The sequence below is a fragment of the Solea solea genome, chromosome 1, assembly GCF_958295425.1.
Source record: "Solea solea chromosome 1, fSolSol10.1, whole genome shotgun sequence".
NCBI lineage: Eukaryota > Metazoa > Chordata > Actinopteri > Pleuronectiformes > Soleidae > Solea > Solea solea.
The window spans coordinates 18,898,913-18,917,570 of record NC_081134.1 but is presented as its reverse complement, the minus strand read 5'-3'; the positions used below and the strand labels follow the sequence as shown (position 1 = coordinate 18,917,570).

The 18,658-nt window shown below is 39.1% G+C and overlaps 1 protein-coding gene across 6 annotated transcripts in view; it reads left to right on the top strand.

Moving 5' to 3' along the window:
* Positions 1-18,658, top strand: part of astn1 (astrotactin 1) — a 384,487-nt gene that overhangs the window by 201,663 nt on the left and 164,166 nt on the right. For all 6 annotated transcript variants that reach the window (XM_058632934.1, XM_058632930.1, XM_058632932.1 and 3 more), the window contains one exon: positions 779-906. In XM_058632934.1, the coding sequence (XP_058488917.1) occupies positions 779-906 (128 nt within the window). The remainder of the gene's footprint in view (positions 1-778; positions 907-18,658) is intronic.

Below are 18,658 nucleotides of genomic sequence, written 5' to 3'. Positions count from 1 at the left end.
TCTTGTGTCGGAAGTCTCTTCCTGTGACTGTGATCAGTAGCCAGCAGACTGGCGACGTCACACATAGTGTCGCCTCAACCTCGCCAGAACAGGTACTAACAAAAGTACCTGGTATCAGGTACTATGCTAGTGGAAACGCAATATGGAGAGTCAATTTTTGTGTTTTATAGCCTGATCCACCTCTGCCATCATTGGGATCTTTGGTGATCCAGCAAAATGTTCTCCCGTCATTCTGTCCCTGACATCCAACATCTTTACTTTTTATTAAAACAGGTGCTGGTATTATATGCTGCCATGATGGTGTTGCTGTGGTTGCGTGACATCAGCCACCACAGCGTTGCACTGAGCACACTGAAGTCATAAATATACTTTTAAGCTGCTGCACAAAACCTAATGCATCTCACATGGGTGACTGAAAGTGAGAGACAGCCTAACTAGATAATACTTTATTGTATGGACCCTGTCTCTCCACTCATTTATTAAGTTATGTAAGGTTTTTGTTGCCTGAGGTTGAAACAGAAATAATCACACGTCCCCGACTGAATTCAAATCGAAATGCCCAGAACTGATTTTAAAAGGGTATTAAATTTAAATTGATTGATAAAATGATCACTGATTTAATTTAAAAACCCTTAAAAAAAGGGAGACATGAAATAAACTTGGTTTATCTCTTATTTCCCTCCCTGTCATTAATCTACAGTATTTCCCCACACGTGAGACAGCGGAGTGCTCGCGTCGCTAAATGGCTCATCCTCTTCTTTCTCTCTGTTCACATCAGGCAGAAGAACTTTGCCCGTGGCATCGAGCAGCAGCTCCCAGATGGCATGGTGGTGGCGTCGGTGCCAACCGAGGTTCAGTGCCAAGAGGAGCTGTCAGATCCCGTACCTGACCCGGAATACCTCACAGGTATGGAACCATATTTCACAGCTCCGTCTGATCAGCTCACATCTGTACACGTGTACTTCATCACCGGTCTGTTAGAAATCCTCATCACCCATAAGACAGGACTGGGAGAAGGTGAGGGAAACACACGGACACAAAGGGAAAGCTATTCCACGCTGGAAATTATGCATTAGAGCGAGACATGGTCTCTTATGACGGTCATTGTTTTGGATCAGGCATTCAAAGCCTCAAGTCCCAGGTCAAACTCTTCAGACAAGTGCTGCCTCACATTTTTTGCGGTTCCATTCACAGAAAAACGAGTCATGTTTACGTTAAATTGCAGTCGTGGCAGTTTCTCACCAGCACGGACTCCTAGTGGACTTTTGTGGACAGTGCAGAGTATGACTTGGGTCTAAATGTGGGCCATGACTTGACCGACAGACTACATGATGGCATAGTTCACCAGACCGGACCTCAGAAGCAAAGCTAGATCATAGGACCAGATAAGACGGGGTGTCTCAATCCTGGTCCCGGGGACCCACTGCCCTGCCTGTTTTAGATGTTTCCCTGCTCCAACACACCTGATCTAAAACATCTAAAACGGGCAGGGGAAGTGGGTCTCCAGAACACTGAGATAAGACAACACCCATTAGAAGGCTGTAAACACACAATAGCACCTGAATGGGTGAATCTGATGCTTGTGTAGTTGGATTTGAAAACCAGTCAACCCTAGATCTACTAGATCTGGCTAACATGTTGTCAGACTTTGCCAAAAAAAGCACCAACATGAAACCAGAAGTAAAGCAACAAGATGAGAAGGAATAATGTAGACTGTAAAAAAAACGGAATTAATATAAGCTGTTACAGTACAAAAGTACAACAATTAGTCTTAAAAACAACTGAAATCCTTGTCCTTCCTGAATCCCAACAGTATTTTAAGTGGTTGGAGTGGATGATACTCTCAATATCACATGACCAACATGATACCACAACGTGCCAGGTGAAAGTGGAGGATCATGGAAAGTCAGATTTTTTTTTTCATTAAAACTGAATATCTTTAACAATTTTCACCTTCAACTGTTGTGAAATTCATCAAAATACATTGGATGATTTTTTTCACAAAATTGGCAGAGAAAAGTGTTTGATTAAAAAAAAACAGTTTAATTAGTTCTCATTAATTTATTCATTGATTACTTTGGATCGTTTTCTGCTAAATCAGCTCAGCGCGCGCGCACACACACACACACACACACACACACACCGCTCTGGAGACACTCACAACTTCACCAGACACCCTCCACCACCTGTCCTCATTAAGTGTGTAAATGAAGCACCTGTAGTTTTAGAATTTTTTGCTTTGATTGTTTGTCGTCTGACAAAAATGACACCAGGTGAGCGTTTGGTGTAAGAGTCTCAGGCAAAGTGCTTCTAGTTCATAATAATAATAATAACAATAATAATAATATGTTTTATCAGTTTTCACAGTGGGCTTTGCTTTGAACATTTAAGGTTAATTGTGTGCGTTTTAGATAAAACGTGAGCAGGTGTGGTATCGGCAAAGTCTGTGTCAGGCACATAAATCAACAAGGTATGTAAAGAAAACAAACAAAAGTGAATTACACAGTAAGTTACCCAGCTGTTCAGTGTAACAGCAGGTGTTGATGATGGTGGACCAGGGTATCTGAGCTAGGTTGTGTTAAGTCCTGTCCCTCACTAGAGGATAATTGGTCCAGATTTGTTTTACAATCTGGCCCTTTTACGACAATCGTGGGTGTCTTCCGATTTAAGGCGGATTTGAGCAGATTATCTGTCCAAATGATCCTGTAGTGTGAGGGATTAACAGACGCGCAATTAAACGTGTATTCACGACTGAGCAGTGACCGGGAAATGGATGTTGCGTACTCTTATTTAGAACCGCATCTTGCACAAGTTGATTCCGTCTTCTCAGCCCTGACTTCATCCACAGTTGTTTGCATTTCGCAGCACAAAACATCGCGCGCACACACAACAGCTATTTACTGACGACACCGAAAGTCCGTCCTTTTCAGTGTTTGTTTAAAAAGTTCACAGCTCTCCGTCGACCGCCCGAGTTTAATTCTAAGAAACGGCGACTCGAAGCCTGAGGCGAGATGTGTTTACCAAATCAATCAAGCTACACCATCTCACTCTGTCGTTCGTCGCATAATGGGATGGATTGTTCCGCCCATTATGTGAATTCATTAGTGGGCATCTTCCCATGCCATCACGCTGTTCTCTTCATTACCAGTTGCAGCTTGTGTTTGAGTTTCTCAGCGACGTCTGAACGGCGCACGTGGCCTTTCAGTGTGAAACGGCTGCTATTAACATAAAAACAAAACGTATGAAGACGAGGGGGGAAAATTTCTTGCCGTGCTGTTTGTTTTAATTCCAATTTTAGTTCCAGAATGCTATAAATTTCTACCTCTATCTTGAGGCATCATTATCTACTACATTTGACCCATCTTTTTTGGGTTTTTGTAGCTTAAAGCCTACATAGACCGGAAGCTCCAATTAACGCTGCGTTTGTGTGTGTGTGTGTATCTGCGTCATTACCTCGTTTATGAAACCCTAAAGTTTCAGAACAACAGTTCAGCCACTGCTGAGAAAATAGTGTTGTATTGTTTTCCTGGGCTCTGCGAAGCGGATCGGCACTTCCCTATGCTGATGATGTCATCAGAAATCCTCACCACTCCTCTCACAACCGTAGCGCCTCCCGGTGCGGGCACTAGTCCGGGCACATCTGGTTGCGTACATTCAACCGCAGAAGACTTCTTCTTCTGCGGTTGAATGTACGCTCTCGTTGTAGCTGCTGAGATGCAGAGCATCCACCGTGCCAGAGGGGGAGCTGTGTATCTGAGAGCTGGCCTATCTATTACGTCACTTCCAGGTACCTGGCCAATCACAGGACAGTAGGAAAGCTGGTTTTGGTCTGAAACAGCGCGGCTGACGAGAGCGTCAGTGAGGAGATATTTTGATCGGCTCATTTGCAGCGATTAGGAGGATTTTAACCATGAAAACAAGTTAATATATGTAAGTAGACCTCCATAACTAACATATATGTGTGATACAAGCATTCTATGTCACCTTTAACATCACTTGTTTACACAAGAATCCCCACTACATTTGGGTTTTTTTCCCTTATTTGTCTGTACTTTCTGTACTTGCAGGGATTTACATACCCTGCAGTTCTGTGTGCACAGGTAATAACCTTCTTATGCTCTTAGTGAATTAAAGAATAGAATAATTAGATCTATTTCAACATATTTCTTGGAAGTAAAGTCTCGTTCAAATGGCCTCCCGGCGATAATAAGCGTATCTCTGACGCTTGTGTCTGAATTGCCTTACAGTATAGAAAGCAGCAGATTGCAAAATGTAAATGTTTTTATTGCCTGCTGTTGATACAACAGCAAAGAGAGACGAGGCCACATCATCTAGAGGTTGCATCAAATGTGATGGACTATTCAACGACACTGTTACAGCTTTAATACCAACTGCTGTTTATTGGAAACTTTAAAGGATATTAAAACTACCTAATCTAAATGGATCTTCTGCCGTCACGTCCCGGTGCTCCTGTCCCCCCCCCCCACCACCACACTGTCCCCGCTCCGTCTCAAAGCTTTTTTATCCGTACATCGCCCCTGGGCTCACAGTGCACACAGGACAGAAGAGAGCGGAGGCCCAGCGTCTCCCCTCTTATGGTTCCGTGTCGGGCCTCTGCAGCAGCAGCCGGGGGCTTTATTGAAGAGTAATATCACGAAATGAGATATTGTTTCAAAGCATCCAGCTGGGGCCCATAGAAGCTCACAGTGAGTGAGCTGTGGGGCACAGTGGTGCATTTTTATTTATTTATTTACTCTGTTCCCCGTTCTACAAGTGAAGTCGAGCGCGGCACTGGAAGTTGAAAAATACAACGTAGAGACTCAGAACGAGGTGAAAAGCCATCATTTAGGGAACTGAGACTGTTTCCTGTTTTCCTCAAACATGTCCTTGGAGTTTAATGACCAATATTCCAAGATAAATTAGTACATTAGCACTCAATATCACAAATTAAAACAAATTTTATGTTGAGTTGTAAGCACCACGTTCCAAAAAAAAAAAAAAACCCAGAGAGGTCCTATTAATCTTCGCAGAGCAGCAGTGCTGTAAGTATTGAACATTACTGTAATTATTTCTCCCATATTTATCACGTCCACTCGCATTTCCTTGCAAACACGTGACTAAAAGAGCCAACCTTAGTTTATCAGTGAACTGACTTTCAACTTTAAAGGTCTCTGCCGTGTCGCCAATGACATTTTGTTCAGTTTTATTACATCATCATACTCATGTCTGTGCCCTAAATGCAGAGCTGGAACAAGCAGGGGATGAAGTGTAGCGTGTTGACACTGACACATGTGAGTCAGTGTTGATGGAAAATCTGTTTAAAAGCATTCATGCAAAGTGCTATCATCACATTTTAGAGCAAAGCAACACAACACCAAATAGTAATATGATGGTTGTTTCGACCTGACTCATGACGGAAAAGGGAAATGACGTAAATTTAACCTTAACCCTGGTGTCAAAACTGGCGGCCCGCGGACTATATGCAGCACACCACGTAATATCATGTGTTTATACACAATGTAACTTAATATTTTGCTTTATTTCTCAGTTTTGCATCATAAATATGTCATTATACTGAAGTACACATCGTTCCATTTCAAAATGAGCGCTTTTACATTGAAATTCTGTGAAATTTCATCATGGATATCTTTATTGCGACATAATGATGGGATATTGTGATATAGGTTTTAGCTCATATTGCCCACCTACTACTATACAGTTGTGTTTTCCCACTTGACCAGAGTAGACGCTCATTGGCCCTCAGGTCATTTGAGTTTAACACCCCAGCCTTATACAATAAATTAAAACAATAAGAAGCAGCTAAAGTTGGATTATATTGTGGGTAAATGATATTTTTATACACTCAATAATTGTAACAGAAGTACAACTCTCAAATAGAAAGTATTTAAAGTCTCAACTTAAGGAATAACTACAGCCCAAAATTTAACTAAGTTTCTTCTATGTTGATTTTGTTATGTAGAAATTACTCTTTAAATCACAAAAGGCCTGGACAGAAAACAAGCAGGATGACTTTTTGCCTATAAACACTGCACAAATTATACAGTGGAGAGGGGGCGGAGTCAGCGCCTGTAGCAATGACAACCACATAATATGAACTTCCTGTTTGTTTGATTTCATCAGAGAGATAATGCAGTTTTTATCATTTCAGGCCCTTAAGGCCCAGTTTACACCGGATGGGTCACGTGCGCATCTGCTTGTCTCCCGCTTTCTCCCACACCACCACTATGATGATGACTTCATCTTCTGTTAAATCTCTGAGTAAACAAGAATAACGTGACATTTTCTGTCAGACGGAGAACGAGAGACATGATCTGCACAGCTGCTAAAGTAGTTTTAAAAATATAATTGTTTTTTTTCCCAGATTCAAATATAGCCTGAACACTGGAACGACAGTCAGGCGTTAGTTTTATGTTACCATGCTGGTAGAATCATGTTTAATCATGTTTTATTTTTTTTAATTTTAAAATCCCAGCTGCGTCTCACACGATCAATCCCATGTGCGTAGGAATGAAAACAGAGCCGCGACACACATGACACATCCAGCGAGAACCAGGCCTAAAAAATTTTTGTAATTTGCTATGATCACAAACTTTTAAATGTGTAATTATGAAAGAGGTTGCACAATCTGAAACAATCAGAAACACAACCTGAACATTTTAACATACCAAAACGTATTGTTTTGGCTGTGCAGACAAGCGTTTTTGTCTTCTTAGAACACACAAACTGTTGCCACATGCCTGCTTGAAAGAAGTCTATCACCAAAAACTGTTAAACTAAGATGTTAAAAGTGTAACCTTTTGTGGTGAATATATGATCATTATGTTCTGCAGGGCCGTAATACTTTTACTGATTAGCCCTTTAAAACAGATGAGGGCATCATTTGCTCATTGAATTTAGCTCTCATCACCATTTGCTTCCTGTGATGCGTGGCAGCGAGTCGTGTGAAGTCAAAGGAAAAACTTGTTTCACCTGCGAAATCTTCGCCAAGAAAAGTTGGAGGCACCATCTCTGTGAAGTCACTCGGGGGCATCGATGCTGCACCTGTTCTCCTGGCCTCTGCGTTGCACAAAGCGGACAACGTGGTGCTGTCCAGCTCCGGCTCGCTGGCACGCTGCCACCTCCACCCACCTCCTCCTGGCAGACTGTCAGCAATATTGCAGTGCATGCGGTTAATTGTGAGGCTCAGGTAATTGTCCGTGGGGTGGACAGACGTGCAGAGGCGGCCAGCGGAACGTCTGTGGAGACACGACGCGAGCGGGCGCCACCTCTCCGTTCCTTGCTAATTTGGCCAGGTTTGGTTTGCGATGGTCAGTGTGTTTGTCACAGTGTCAGCGTTCCCTGCCCTCGGCCTATTGTGGCCTCCACTGGGGTAAAATCATTCATCTTCTGATTCATCTGCGGGCTTGAAAGCCATTCATCATAAGGCCAGAGACCCCCATCAATTATTCCGATGGGAGAAGCGCGAGGAAAGGGAGGGTTGTGAAAGGCAAATACATCTTGATTTAATTGGAAATCAAGTATGGGCAAGGCTGCTAAGCAGACTTCCTCCCGTAGATGGAAGGTTGGGAGATAATGGAGCAGAAAAGCGAGGACAGAGGCAGGAAAAATTATGCTCGAAAAGAGACAGACTAAGAGAGATTACAGGGGAAGGAAAAAGAGGTAAAAGGAAGAGACAGTGGAACTTGGAGAAGGAAAACCTGCTAAATGGGAAATTGTTCATTGGTGTTTGGTTTTATAAGACATTGGCAAACATTAACACTGACTTTACAGTGTGCTGTCAGTGTTGTCACCGAGCACCAGACTAAGGTTCGGATGCTTGCTTTCGCCAAAAACAAGGAAAAAGTTTTTAGCCACTTCACTAAAGTCTTCAGAATATGTTTGCAACTTTATCTTGCTGTTTGACAGCCTTTTCTAACTGGGAACTAAAGTTTTCACACTGCTTACACCAAACTCCCTGGAGGAAAATCATCATTTTTAGCTGACCGAGAACACCAGAGCTGCTGGTCTTCTGCTGCCTCGATTTGGTAGGTTTGTGTCACTTAGGTTTATCTAAATGAATTATTTCAGGCACACAAGTCACTGATTTGACATGAGAATGCGCTGATGGAGGCAGCAGTGGATTAACGTCTCCTGTGTGCCAGGATGTGAAATTGTTAATTGTTAAATTGTTTGGTGCGGGGACACTGACTTCAGTTTCCTGTCAGAGAAGGATGTCCAAGAGTGAAAAGAAGGAGCAGACTTATTCTTAAGACATTGTTTATTTTAGCAGGCATATTTTTTGTGAGTTTTTAGTTAAGAGGGTATAAGATCTGATTCTAAGCATCAGTGCTGTTACTGTAAACACGTCATGTCTACGGTGGAGTCCAAATGTCTGAAAGCCATTCAAATAGAATAGGAAATAAGTAATTGTTGGACCCATACTGTATGTCTTTGCATGGGTGTCTACGTGCATCTGTTGCTGTGCATTCAGACGGGCTGAACACAAGAGGAAATGCCAAAGGTGAAACCGCCCTTTTGCTCTGCAGCTGTTGCTTCATGCTCGGAGGTTTAAGGAAATGGCTGTCAAAAATTCTAGTTGTTAAGAAGCTAAAAACAAACTAGCTGCTACTCAATGACAAGCTAACGAACTAGCTGCTAGTTGTTAAGAAGCTAAAAACAAATGAGCTGCTACTCAATAAGAAGCTAAGCAACTAGCTACTTTGTTAAGAAGCAGCTCCCAGTTGCTAAGAAGCTAATTAAAAAACTAGCTGCTACTCCATAACAAGCTAAGAAACTAGCTGTTAGTTGTTAAGAAGCTAAACAAACTAGCTGCTACTCAATAACAAGCTAAGAAACTAGCTGCTAGTTGTTAAGAATCTAAAAACAAATTAGCTGCTACTCAATAAGAAGATAAGGAACTAGCTCTTTTGTTAAGAAGCAGCTCCCAGTTAAAGAAGCTAATAAAAACTAGTTGCTTCTCAATAAGAAGCTAAGAAACTAGCTCTTTTGTTAAGAAGCAGCTCCCAGTTAAAAAAGCTAATAAAAACTAGCTGCTACTCAATAAGAAGCTAAGGAACTAGCTCTTTTGTTAAGAAGCAGCTCCCAGTTTAAGAAGCTAATAAAAACTAGTTGCTACTCAATAAGAAGCTAAGAAACTAGCTCTTTTGTTAAGAAGCAGCTCCCAGTTAAAGAAGCTAATAAAAACTAGTTGCTACTCAATAAGAAGCTAAGAAACTGTGGGCTGCTAATTTCCTGAGGTGATTCATAACTTTGTAAAAGTGACAAGAACCCAACCTTTTTATTCATTCATGTTTTAATTTAATTTCTTTTTTGGAAATATTAGTCTCCTTGCTTCTTAATGCCACTGAATACATCACATTTTGTCACGTGACGGTCCGGAAAACACACAAGCCGATATCACTGTAGGATGAACTTCAAACTTTTTTTCCTTAACAATTTGACTTGACATTTTATGCTGAAAGGTTAAGACAGAAAATTAAATGCCACTTGTTCAAAAACCCCAGCACCTATCATTAATATTACATAATGGTTATTCGTCCAGCATTCACTTTAGACTCACGGACAGTTCTGCAATCAGTACATTTTAATATTCACAGCTTTTGATTAGATTTGAATTGATCACAGAATCCTCCCCAAGTAAGCGTTTTAATGTCTTTAAAATCAGTTCAGCTTAGCCAAAGCAGGTCGACTTTTCCACGCCAAGGTCACTCTTTGTGCTACTGTATTCCCTTCATCTTGTCACATTCAACCTGGCCTCTCTTCCACTTATGCCCATGCCCCCTCCGTGCACTCCCCATGCTGTGAGCCTTTCGATATGTCAGCACTGAGATGGCACATAATCTATATTTTATAAGGCCTTGATATAATTGGTGGCAGTGAGGGAAGGTCATGCCTTCGGGGGCCCTCATTTTTTTTCTCCCCCTAAGTTTTCGAGACAAAAATCCTCAAAGAGCAGCCCTCCAGTCAAGATGTGGATTAGACGCGATGAGGCAGATGAGCCGCCGAGTCACTGCTTTGGAGGGGGAGTGAGGATTGCAGTCCATTCTGGATCGCAGCAATTATTCAACATGTATGTACTTTGAAAACACACTGGGGGCCATAAGTTATTCAGCATTTTGGAATGAATTCTTAAATGCAACAACAGCCATGTCTCATAGGCTTGATTTGGAGTCAGAATTGTGAAAACTGTATGTTTAATTTAGTCCTTTTTTTTTTGTTTGTCAGTAACCACTCAACACTGCTTTACACTACTAGTTTCACCCATTCACACCCATTTACTCAAACATTCATACATGTACTGTATGTGCAGCACATTTTTTTATCACACATCTTTTATACCCTTTCACAAAATGGCAGACAAACTTCATTTAGGTGTTACCAACTGATGTTTTGTTGTCGTTTGTCAACCATTTTCTTTTTTTCTTTGTACATGAAGACTTTCTGATTCCTTCAATCTTGATACCACTTGTATCAGTTTACCTCATCTATTATTCCGACACGTTCGCAAATGCACAAACACATTTCTTTGCGTAGCATATCCAATCAGTCAGCTAACCAGCCATTAAAATACAGATACATTTAATTACAAAGCCGTTACTCCCTGTCGCATATGAATTAAACTTGAGCAACGTAACATCTGAATGTTAAATGAAACAAAAGGTAGAAAGGAACAAACACTGTTTCCTTTTCATAGTTAGTTAACTTCCAATCGACTTTATTTGTCACCACTGATGTTACTTTGCATCCTATTTATAATAATAATAACTGTCAAAAATGATTTCAAACTGAAACAAAGACCGTGGAAATAAAGAAATGTGTCACGGCTTTCTGAATGTCTTTGGTGATTATGACAGTTGACAGCATGAGTTGCAGTCGATTCATTTACAGAACCACAGGAAACATCCCAGCATTGCATCGTTTTAATTCCCACTTGGGATAATGAGGGTCACACATCCCAAGTCAGTTTTTTTAAACCAGTGATTTAGGGAACTGGTGTTCACTCACACAATTTACCCACTGTTAATCTACATATCAAATATGTGATAGTTGTGTGGTGTGTTGACGCTGTGTTATTAATAGGAGATTTCACACTCTCAAATATCACATTAAGGTTTTGGTTTTTTTCATGCTTGAGGGAGGTAGAAAAGTTGGAATATTGATGAAACTTTAAATGCTAATGAATGCAGTGGAAAGTCATCGAGTGAATAAAGGCTGAAGTTAAGAAATAATGTGGAGGAAAAAAAGTCTCTCCAGCTTCTGACCACAACAACCACAATCCTGGTATCAACAGCCACCGGGATTCTTTATTCTTTACCCTTTGATCTTTGACGTAAATATATGTATGTGTGTACATGTGTGTATATATATATATATATATATATATATATATATATTATGGCATGCCGTTCAGGAAATTAATCCTTTGAATATATTGAATGAATCCTTGAATATATTGAATGAATCCTTGAATATATGGAATGAAACTTTGAATATATTGAATGAATCCTTGAATATATGGAATGAAACTTTGAATATATTGAATGAAACCTTGAATATATGAAATGAAACTTTGAATATATTGAATGAAACCTTGAATAAATTGAATGAAACCTTGAATATATGGAATGAAACTTTGAATATATGAAATGAAACTTTGAATATATTGAATGAAACCTTGAATATATGGAATGAAACCTTGAATATATGGAATGAAACTTTGAATATATTGAATGAATCCTTGAATATATGGAATGAAACTCTGAATATATGGAATGAAACTCTGAATATATGGAATGAAACTCTGAATATATTGAATGAAACTCTGAGTTCATTCCATATATTTAGAGTTTCATTCAATATATTCAAGGTTCATTAGGACACCAGGGAACTATTTTAGGGAACTGCTTTATAAATAATATACTTCTCTTGTTACTAATGGTTACAGGCAACCATTTTATCAGGAAATACTCTAATGTACTGTATATTATACACACGTATGTATGTATATACACACGTATGTATGTATATATATACATATACTTAATTTTTTTTTAATTATTTTTGACTTTTTAAACCTTTATTTTTGATTAGTTCTACTATTTTAAATGCCAGGCTTTGCCTTTTGTTTGGTTGGTTTCATAGTTTCTTAACCTCATCAGTCAAAACACTTAAAAAAAAAAAAAAAAAAACTTTCTCTTAGAAGGTGCAATATAAATAAAGTAATAAAAACAGCAGTGGATGGGAACACAGGTACATGCTCTCTTTCTGTGTACAAGTTTTTGACAGACATTGATTCAGGGAGGAAAAATAAACCGTCAGTTGCACTCAAATTAATTCAGGGCAGGAGGACAAAGAATGAGCAGCGCTCGAATTCTCTGTGGAACAAGTCCCTTTATCAACAGCTCCTGGTCTGAGCTGTTCATCTTCAGAGGTTGGAGAAGGGCAACGTCAGGCCATCATTTCACTATCTTTGCCATCACCTCCTCCTTCTCCCTCTCACCTCTTTTCCCTGAGGGGAAAACAACACACAAAAGCAGGAAACACTGAAATACTGTAGATGCTCCCTTTACCTTTGTCTTCTTCTACACTGTGATCAGTCAGCGTGACGTGTAAACAATACTGTCAGACGTGAACACACACACGTCATTTCACACAAACATGTGAAATTTAAGATGAGAAAACTCTTGATTATTACGCGCTGACACCGACTGTGCCGTGAACTTTCTGCACTTCGGCCGCGAGTGTCACAGCACTCTAACACTTACTGTCACTTCACTTTACTATCGGAACAGTTTTATGCTTTGTCAGTCTTTGTGGGTCTTCTACTCCACTCTTTTCTCTCTGTCACTCTGTTTGTTTTTGTTATTTGTGTTTGTTCACGCTGACGCTGTCTCTTCTCAGTGTTTGACCAATTTTATCATGACACACACACACACCACACAGATTTCTCATAATCGCTTGGTTTGATAAAATAAATAAATAAATTAGCAACTGGGAGCTACCTTCATGTCTTCTTAACAGCTAGAAGCTACTTTCTTAGCTTCTCAGTGAGTAGCCGCTAGTTTTTTAGCTTTGTAAGTAGCAGTCACTTTCTTAGCTTGTCATTGAGTAGCAGCTAGTTTTTTTGTAGCTTCTTACCAACTGGGAGCTACCTTCCTGCCTTAACTAACAGCTACTTTCTTAGCTTCTTGTTGAGTAGCAGCTAATTTTGAGCTTCTTAACAACTAGCAGCTAGTTTTTAGCTTCTTAACAACTAGCAGCTAGTTTTTAGCTTCTTACCAACTAGCAGCTGCTTTCTTAACTTCTTATTATAGCAGCTAGTCTGTTTTTAGCTTCTTACCAACTAGCAGCTACTTTCTTAGCAGCTAGTTTTTTTTGTATCAGCTTCTTGGCAACTGGGAGCTGCTTTCTTGGCTACCGTCCTATGATGACTCCATCCACATTGAGGAAGTACTTTACTGTAATGGAAAACCAACCAAACCGTGCAGAGCCGTACTGAGGCGTGGTGGTACCATGTAGTGGAAAAGTGCTATAAGTGTATTGAAAATGAAAAAAACCCAGCTCCCACAAATTACTTATTTATGCTCAGACTCTGCAGGTAATTAGCCTTATAATTAGTTTTGTTTTGACCATATTTTTTCCAGGAAGTAAACACAGGAGCTGAAATTCCAAACAAAATAGGTTTTGGAGGCCAGTTTTATCTTGTGACACTTTTATTAAGGTCAGAGAAATCTCAACATGTTTTTGGTTAAATATTAAAAGTGAAGTACCTCAGGGGCTGCATTGACCTTTTTCAGTATTTACCCTTTACTCAAAACTGCTTATGTGTTTGAGTCACACTTTCATTACTTTATTGTCTAAGTTTTCTAAAAATAACATAGAAAAAAATTAAGTAATCCTGTATATATACATCATGTATATATAAATATTTCTGTTTTAATTTGATTGGGAATATATTGCAATATTGCACAAAAAATATTAAAAAAAATTATTAGAAATGTTAAAACCATGCAATACAACATAATGACGTTTGTCCTTTATGTTCTCACAAAGCATGGAGCAGCAAGTTGTGAGGCCTGAGGAGGAGAAAAGAATAGAGAAAAGAAGAAGTGAGTTTTTAATAAGGGCTGTGAAAGAAGGCTGGAGTTTCATGCCAAAGATCTCTGCACAGAAATAGAAGCAATTATGATGGCAGAAATGGCATATGCAGAAAGCAGTAAAGAAGAAGAATCCATACACCACTTGCCAAGTCCCGATCATGACTTCAAGGTGGACCAGAGAAGTCTAAAATTAGAAACCACAGGCCCCAAATTATTATTCAGCTACTCCGAGCAGCACTTATTAGTTGGAGGCAGACACTGTAGGTACATGAGGGGAGCTTTTGTGTTCCCACTGAGCAGCTGGAAAAAAAAAAAGAAAAGAAAAACCGTAGAGAAATATTCATCAGGGTGAGAAATCTGGTGTGTAATATTACTGTAAAGTTCTGTTGGAGTCATTAGGGTTGTTGTCAACTCTCCAGGATCGCATGTTGCCTTTGTGCACAGTGGTTTATTTCCAGGTTTGAACTGTAAATCATCATTAGCTTTTCACAGGCTTTTCACAATACTGATGATTTACAGTATCATTTTGTTTTGTGTGTATGTTTTATTGTGAAAATACCTCTGATGTGGCTGTTACAGGAAACCCTTAAGGTTGTTTTTTTTTACACAGTTAATAAATCAATTGATCTTTATAACACTTTTCATACGAATATAATGTAACACAAAGTACTTAAAACACATTAACATGCATATCTCACAAGGCCAGAACACAACAAAAGGAACTGAGGAAACATTATTTCAGCAATTTGCAAACACCAGAGGTAAAGTTATAGATACAAGTAAAAGGAGTTATTTAATAAACCAATATGCAAAATTAAAAAAACTGAAAGAAAGTAAATGAAAAATGAAATGATTAAATGATTAAATGATTTTAAAATGTAATTCATAACAGTAAAAGCGTAAAATTCTTCTTCTTCAATTAAAATCCAAACTGAAATGAATGTGCGACATTACTTTGAATTTACAGGGGAAAAAAAACAACATTTATACAACAACAAAACGGCTAAATCACACTGATGTGTGACATATTTTTTAAGGTACGTTAAAATGTTCTCAATTTACAGCAGTTTAGCAAACAAAAACAAACCTCCTGTGAAACTACACTTTCCACTGTCTATACCTTGTGAATCTGACCAGAAAACATAGTCAAATCATTTTCAAAGTTGTAAATAAGTAATATAAATGAGCGTATGGAAACACAGTTACACTAAAATATTGTGATATTTAATGACGTGATACTTTATTGATTCTTTAAAGTGCTGTATCAATATGGATATATTTTTAAGAGAGGTTTTCGGACGGTGGGTTGTGTTCGCCTCTGACCACTAGTTAGCAGCAGGTTTTTAGCTGTTTGATTCTCTCTCCTTTTTTCCATTCCTCTCACAAAGCTGTATATTTTTTTTCGACATACAATATTGTTATTGTATATAGTTTTTTTAATCTCACATAGGTGGGACAGTGTTTCGTGTGTAGGTAACATCGCAGTTACACACAATCAATATTCCAGCGCCATGAGTAACTCCTCCATTGGAACATCAACTTGACAACCTTGCTCTGAATCCCCCGACGAGGAGCAGAGTTCAATTCCCAACTGCTGCTGCTGCTGTTTTCTTTTTTTTCTTTTTGCCCTGCAATCCATCTTTGTTATCCTGTCAGCTCTTTCATTGTCCAAGTAGAAACATCAAATCCCACGCTCAGATGAACAAAGGTCCCTTTTGTCTGTCGATACACCTGATTGTCACATTGAATGTCTTTTTAATCCTCAAAGTACATTCAGAATTTAACTTACCAGCTCATTTAACACAATCGGTGTATTTGGATTTTATTTACCCAGTTGTAGCATGGCATCTCCTGCCCAAATCACCACCTACACAAAAAAATATGAGCAAATATAGGCCACTGATGTCTTGATATTTAACAAAAATATCAGGCATGCCACTGTTAATTACTGTACCAAATTAAACGGCTTTGACAGGAGCAGTTTAAAAGACTGAGTTGGTAATTGAGGTGAATAGAAATTGGCCAGAATCATAGAGCAAATAGACATTAGCCTGATTGCTCTGTGGGTTTTCCATGCCTTACAAACTTCAAAACACATGACAAATCCATTTTAAAATGACATGACAGGACATTGTAATTCAAGTTGGTAAAAAAAAAAAAAGAAGAAAGAAAAATCGTTGATGCACTGAAAGGGCTGGCCTAATTTGGTCCAAATGGGCTCATGTAATGATAACAGCAATTATTCAATTATACGACAATCAATGAGGCTTTTCCAGTCCTTTCCAACAAAATGGTCGGACCGAAATTAAAGGCATTCTGTCAGGTTTTTCTCTATTAACAATTGGAAGAGAAGAGCGTGAGGTTTTTGACATACTTTTCTGTGCACGTTGATGAGAAGAGCCAAGTGTAATAAGACGGTGAAATATTACATTAACATTTCTAAACTTCAAGCTCGAAGACATGCTCATAGAAAACGTAACTGGTTACTGAATTTTGACGACAGTCATTTCCCTTTAGTAAAGTCCAGCTGGTGCTGTCCAGTCCCAAAACACATGGACCCATTTTAAATAGCAAGACAGAAGGAGATAGAAGGGCTGTCATTGAATATCACGTGTGATTTCCATCGAGGAAACGGAGTCGAAACTTCCCCGCGCTCTGTCTTCCAGCTGTAATTAGCCTGCTTGGGGGAATGTAAATTGAGTTCTCTTGTTAACTTTTGTCACTCCGTCCCACTGGGAACCAGGCGAGAGAACGTCTTGCTTTGACAAGTGCAGGGTTTGTTTAATGCACTCGACGGCGAGAACATGGAGAACCACAGCCACACACACACACCTTATAACTATACAACCTGAACATTAGAGAGATTATTTTCAAAGCTAAAAAAGTAAAAATGATCTTTGTCATAGTTATAACCAGCTATGGGCAACATTGAAAAAATACAAGCACACCTTAGAGTCAACTGTGTTTGTTGTGTCTATACCGCAGTTGGAGAACGTGAATTATTATTCTCAATCTGTGCAGCTTTGCAGGGTTTTTTTTTATTATTCTTTATATGTATTTTTCACCCATTTAATGGTGTGTGGAGGAAGAAAAGAACAAAATAATATAAGAGAGAAATGTTCTAACAGAGCAGTAAAGGTACATGGTTTTCTTTTCATGGTTTAACCCGAGTGGAAAATGAATGGTTAAGAGTGAAAATCATCGCCGCGTGGTTTGTGATCAATCTTAACTTCAGTCAACCCTCTGAGTAATGCAGTTATTATTAAAACACTGTCAGTGATGTTCTCGTCAAAACTACAGTTACAGATATGTTATTAAGTTCATGGGGTTTGTCATTACATATATCTAGAAATATCTAGATATGATATAGATAATTCAGTTGCCGATATCCATAATTGAAATGTAGATATCTCTAATTCCAGTTTCGAACATCTACAACATCATGATGACTTGTCATAATTCAAGTTAAATATCTTTAATTATCCTCAGTTGAAGATATCTACATTGTCCTTTTTAGGAATATCGACAACTTCATCTGAAACTGGAATTAGAGATATCTAATCATTTAGTTACAGATAACCACAAATTAATTGTAAATATCTATAATGATAGACCTCATACACATGAATGGCAAAAGTGGTTTGAATCTTACAAGTAAAAAACAGAATTTTGAATATCTGAAACTCGAGCGGTTTTTTAGTAAGAATGACGTCACAGATATCTGTAATGGTAATTTTAGATCATCAATAGCCTGGCATACTGTCAGTCTCTCTATACGATGTGACATAAGCCTTGTTGGTTTTCCACCGCCCTCACTGCTCCACTTTCCACGTTCAGTAAGCATTAATCTCATCAAACTGCTGAAAGTCCAGGTTTGACAGCAGTAGAATCCACCTTTGCAACCTTTGTGAGTGAGCACTTCTTAGTGTTTTTTTTTATCCACAGTCTTCCTTGACTAGTGCTGTCTTGCTCTTGTGCATCCCCCTTTTCCCTCCATCAGTCGTGATGTAAAACTAAATCTACTCCTGTGTGCAGTGCAGTGATGTTGTCGGGCAACACACACACACACACACACACTGCTGCATCGACAAACACAGACAGTCAGCTTAATCAGCATTGTGCAAACTCATTTGAATGTAATGGAGATGCTCGTGCACGGCAGCTTTCAGTGTGTTTTAGGTTGGGTTCCACATTGTTACAACAAATGACTAAATAATGAAATGGACATTTGTGAATCATATTTAAGACCAGGCGTTCTGTAATCTTCTGGGACATTCATTTAAAAATAAATCCGAGTCTTCCGACTGAGAAAAAAAGGTTTGTTATTTCAGTAGCTTCTCTCAGGAAGATTCATCAGAATGAGTTCAGGTAGGAAAGTAATCTTATGGCTCATAGAACCCCATTAACTAGCCTAGCCTGTGCTCCATTTCACTCTTGGATAAGTCTGGCAATGAGTGATTTATTGGGGAAAAGATTGGGAAAGGGTGAACGAAGAGTAAGAAGCAAAGACATTGTGGAGGGGAGGGGGGGAGGGGTTA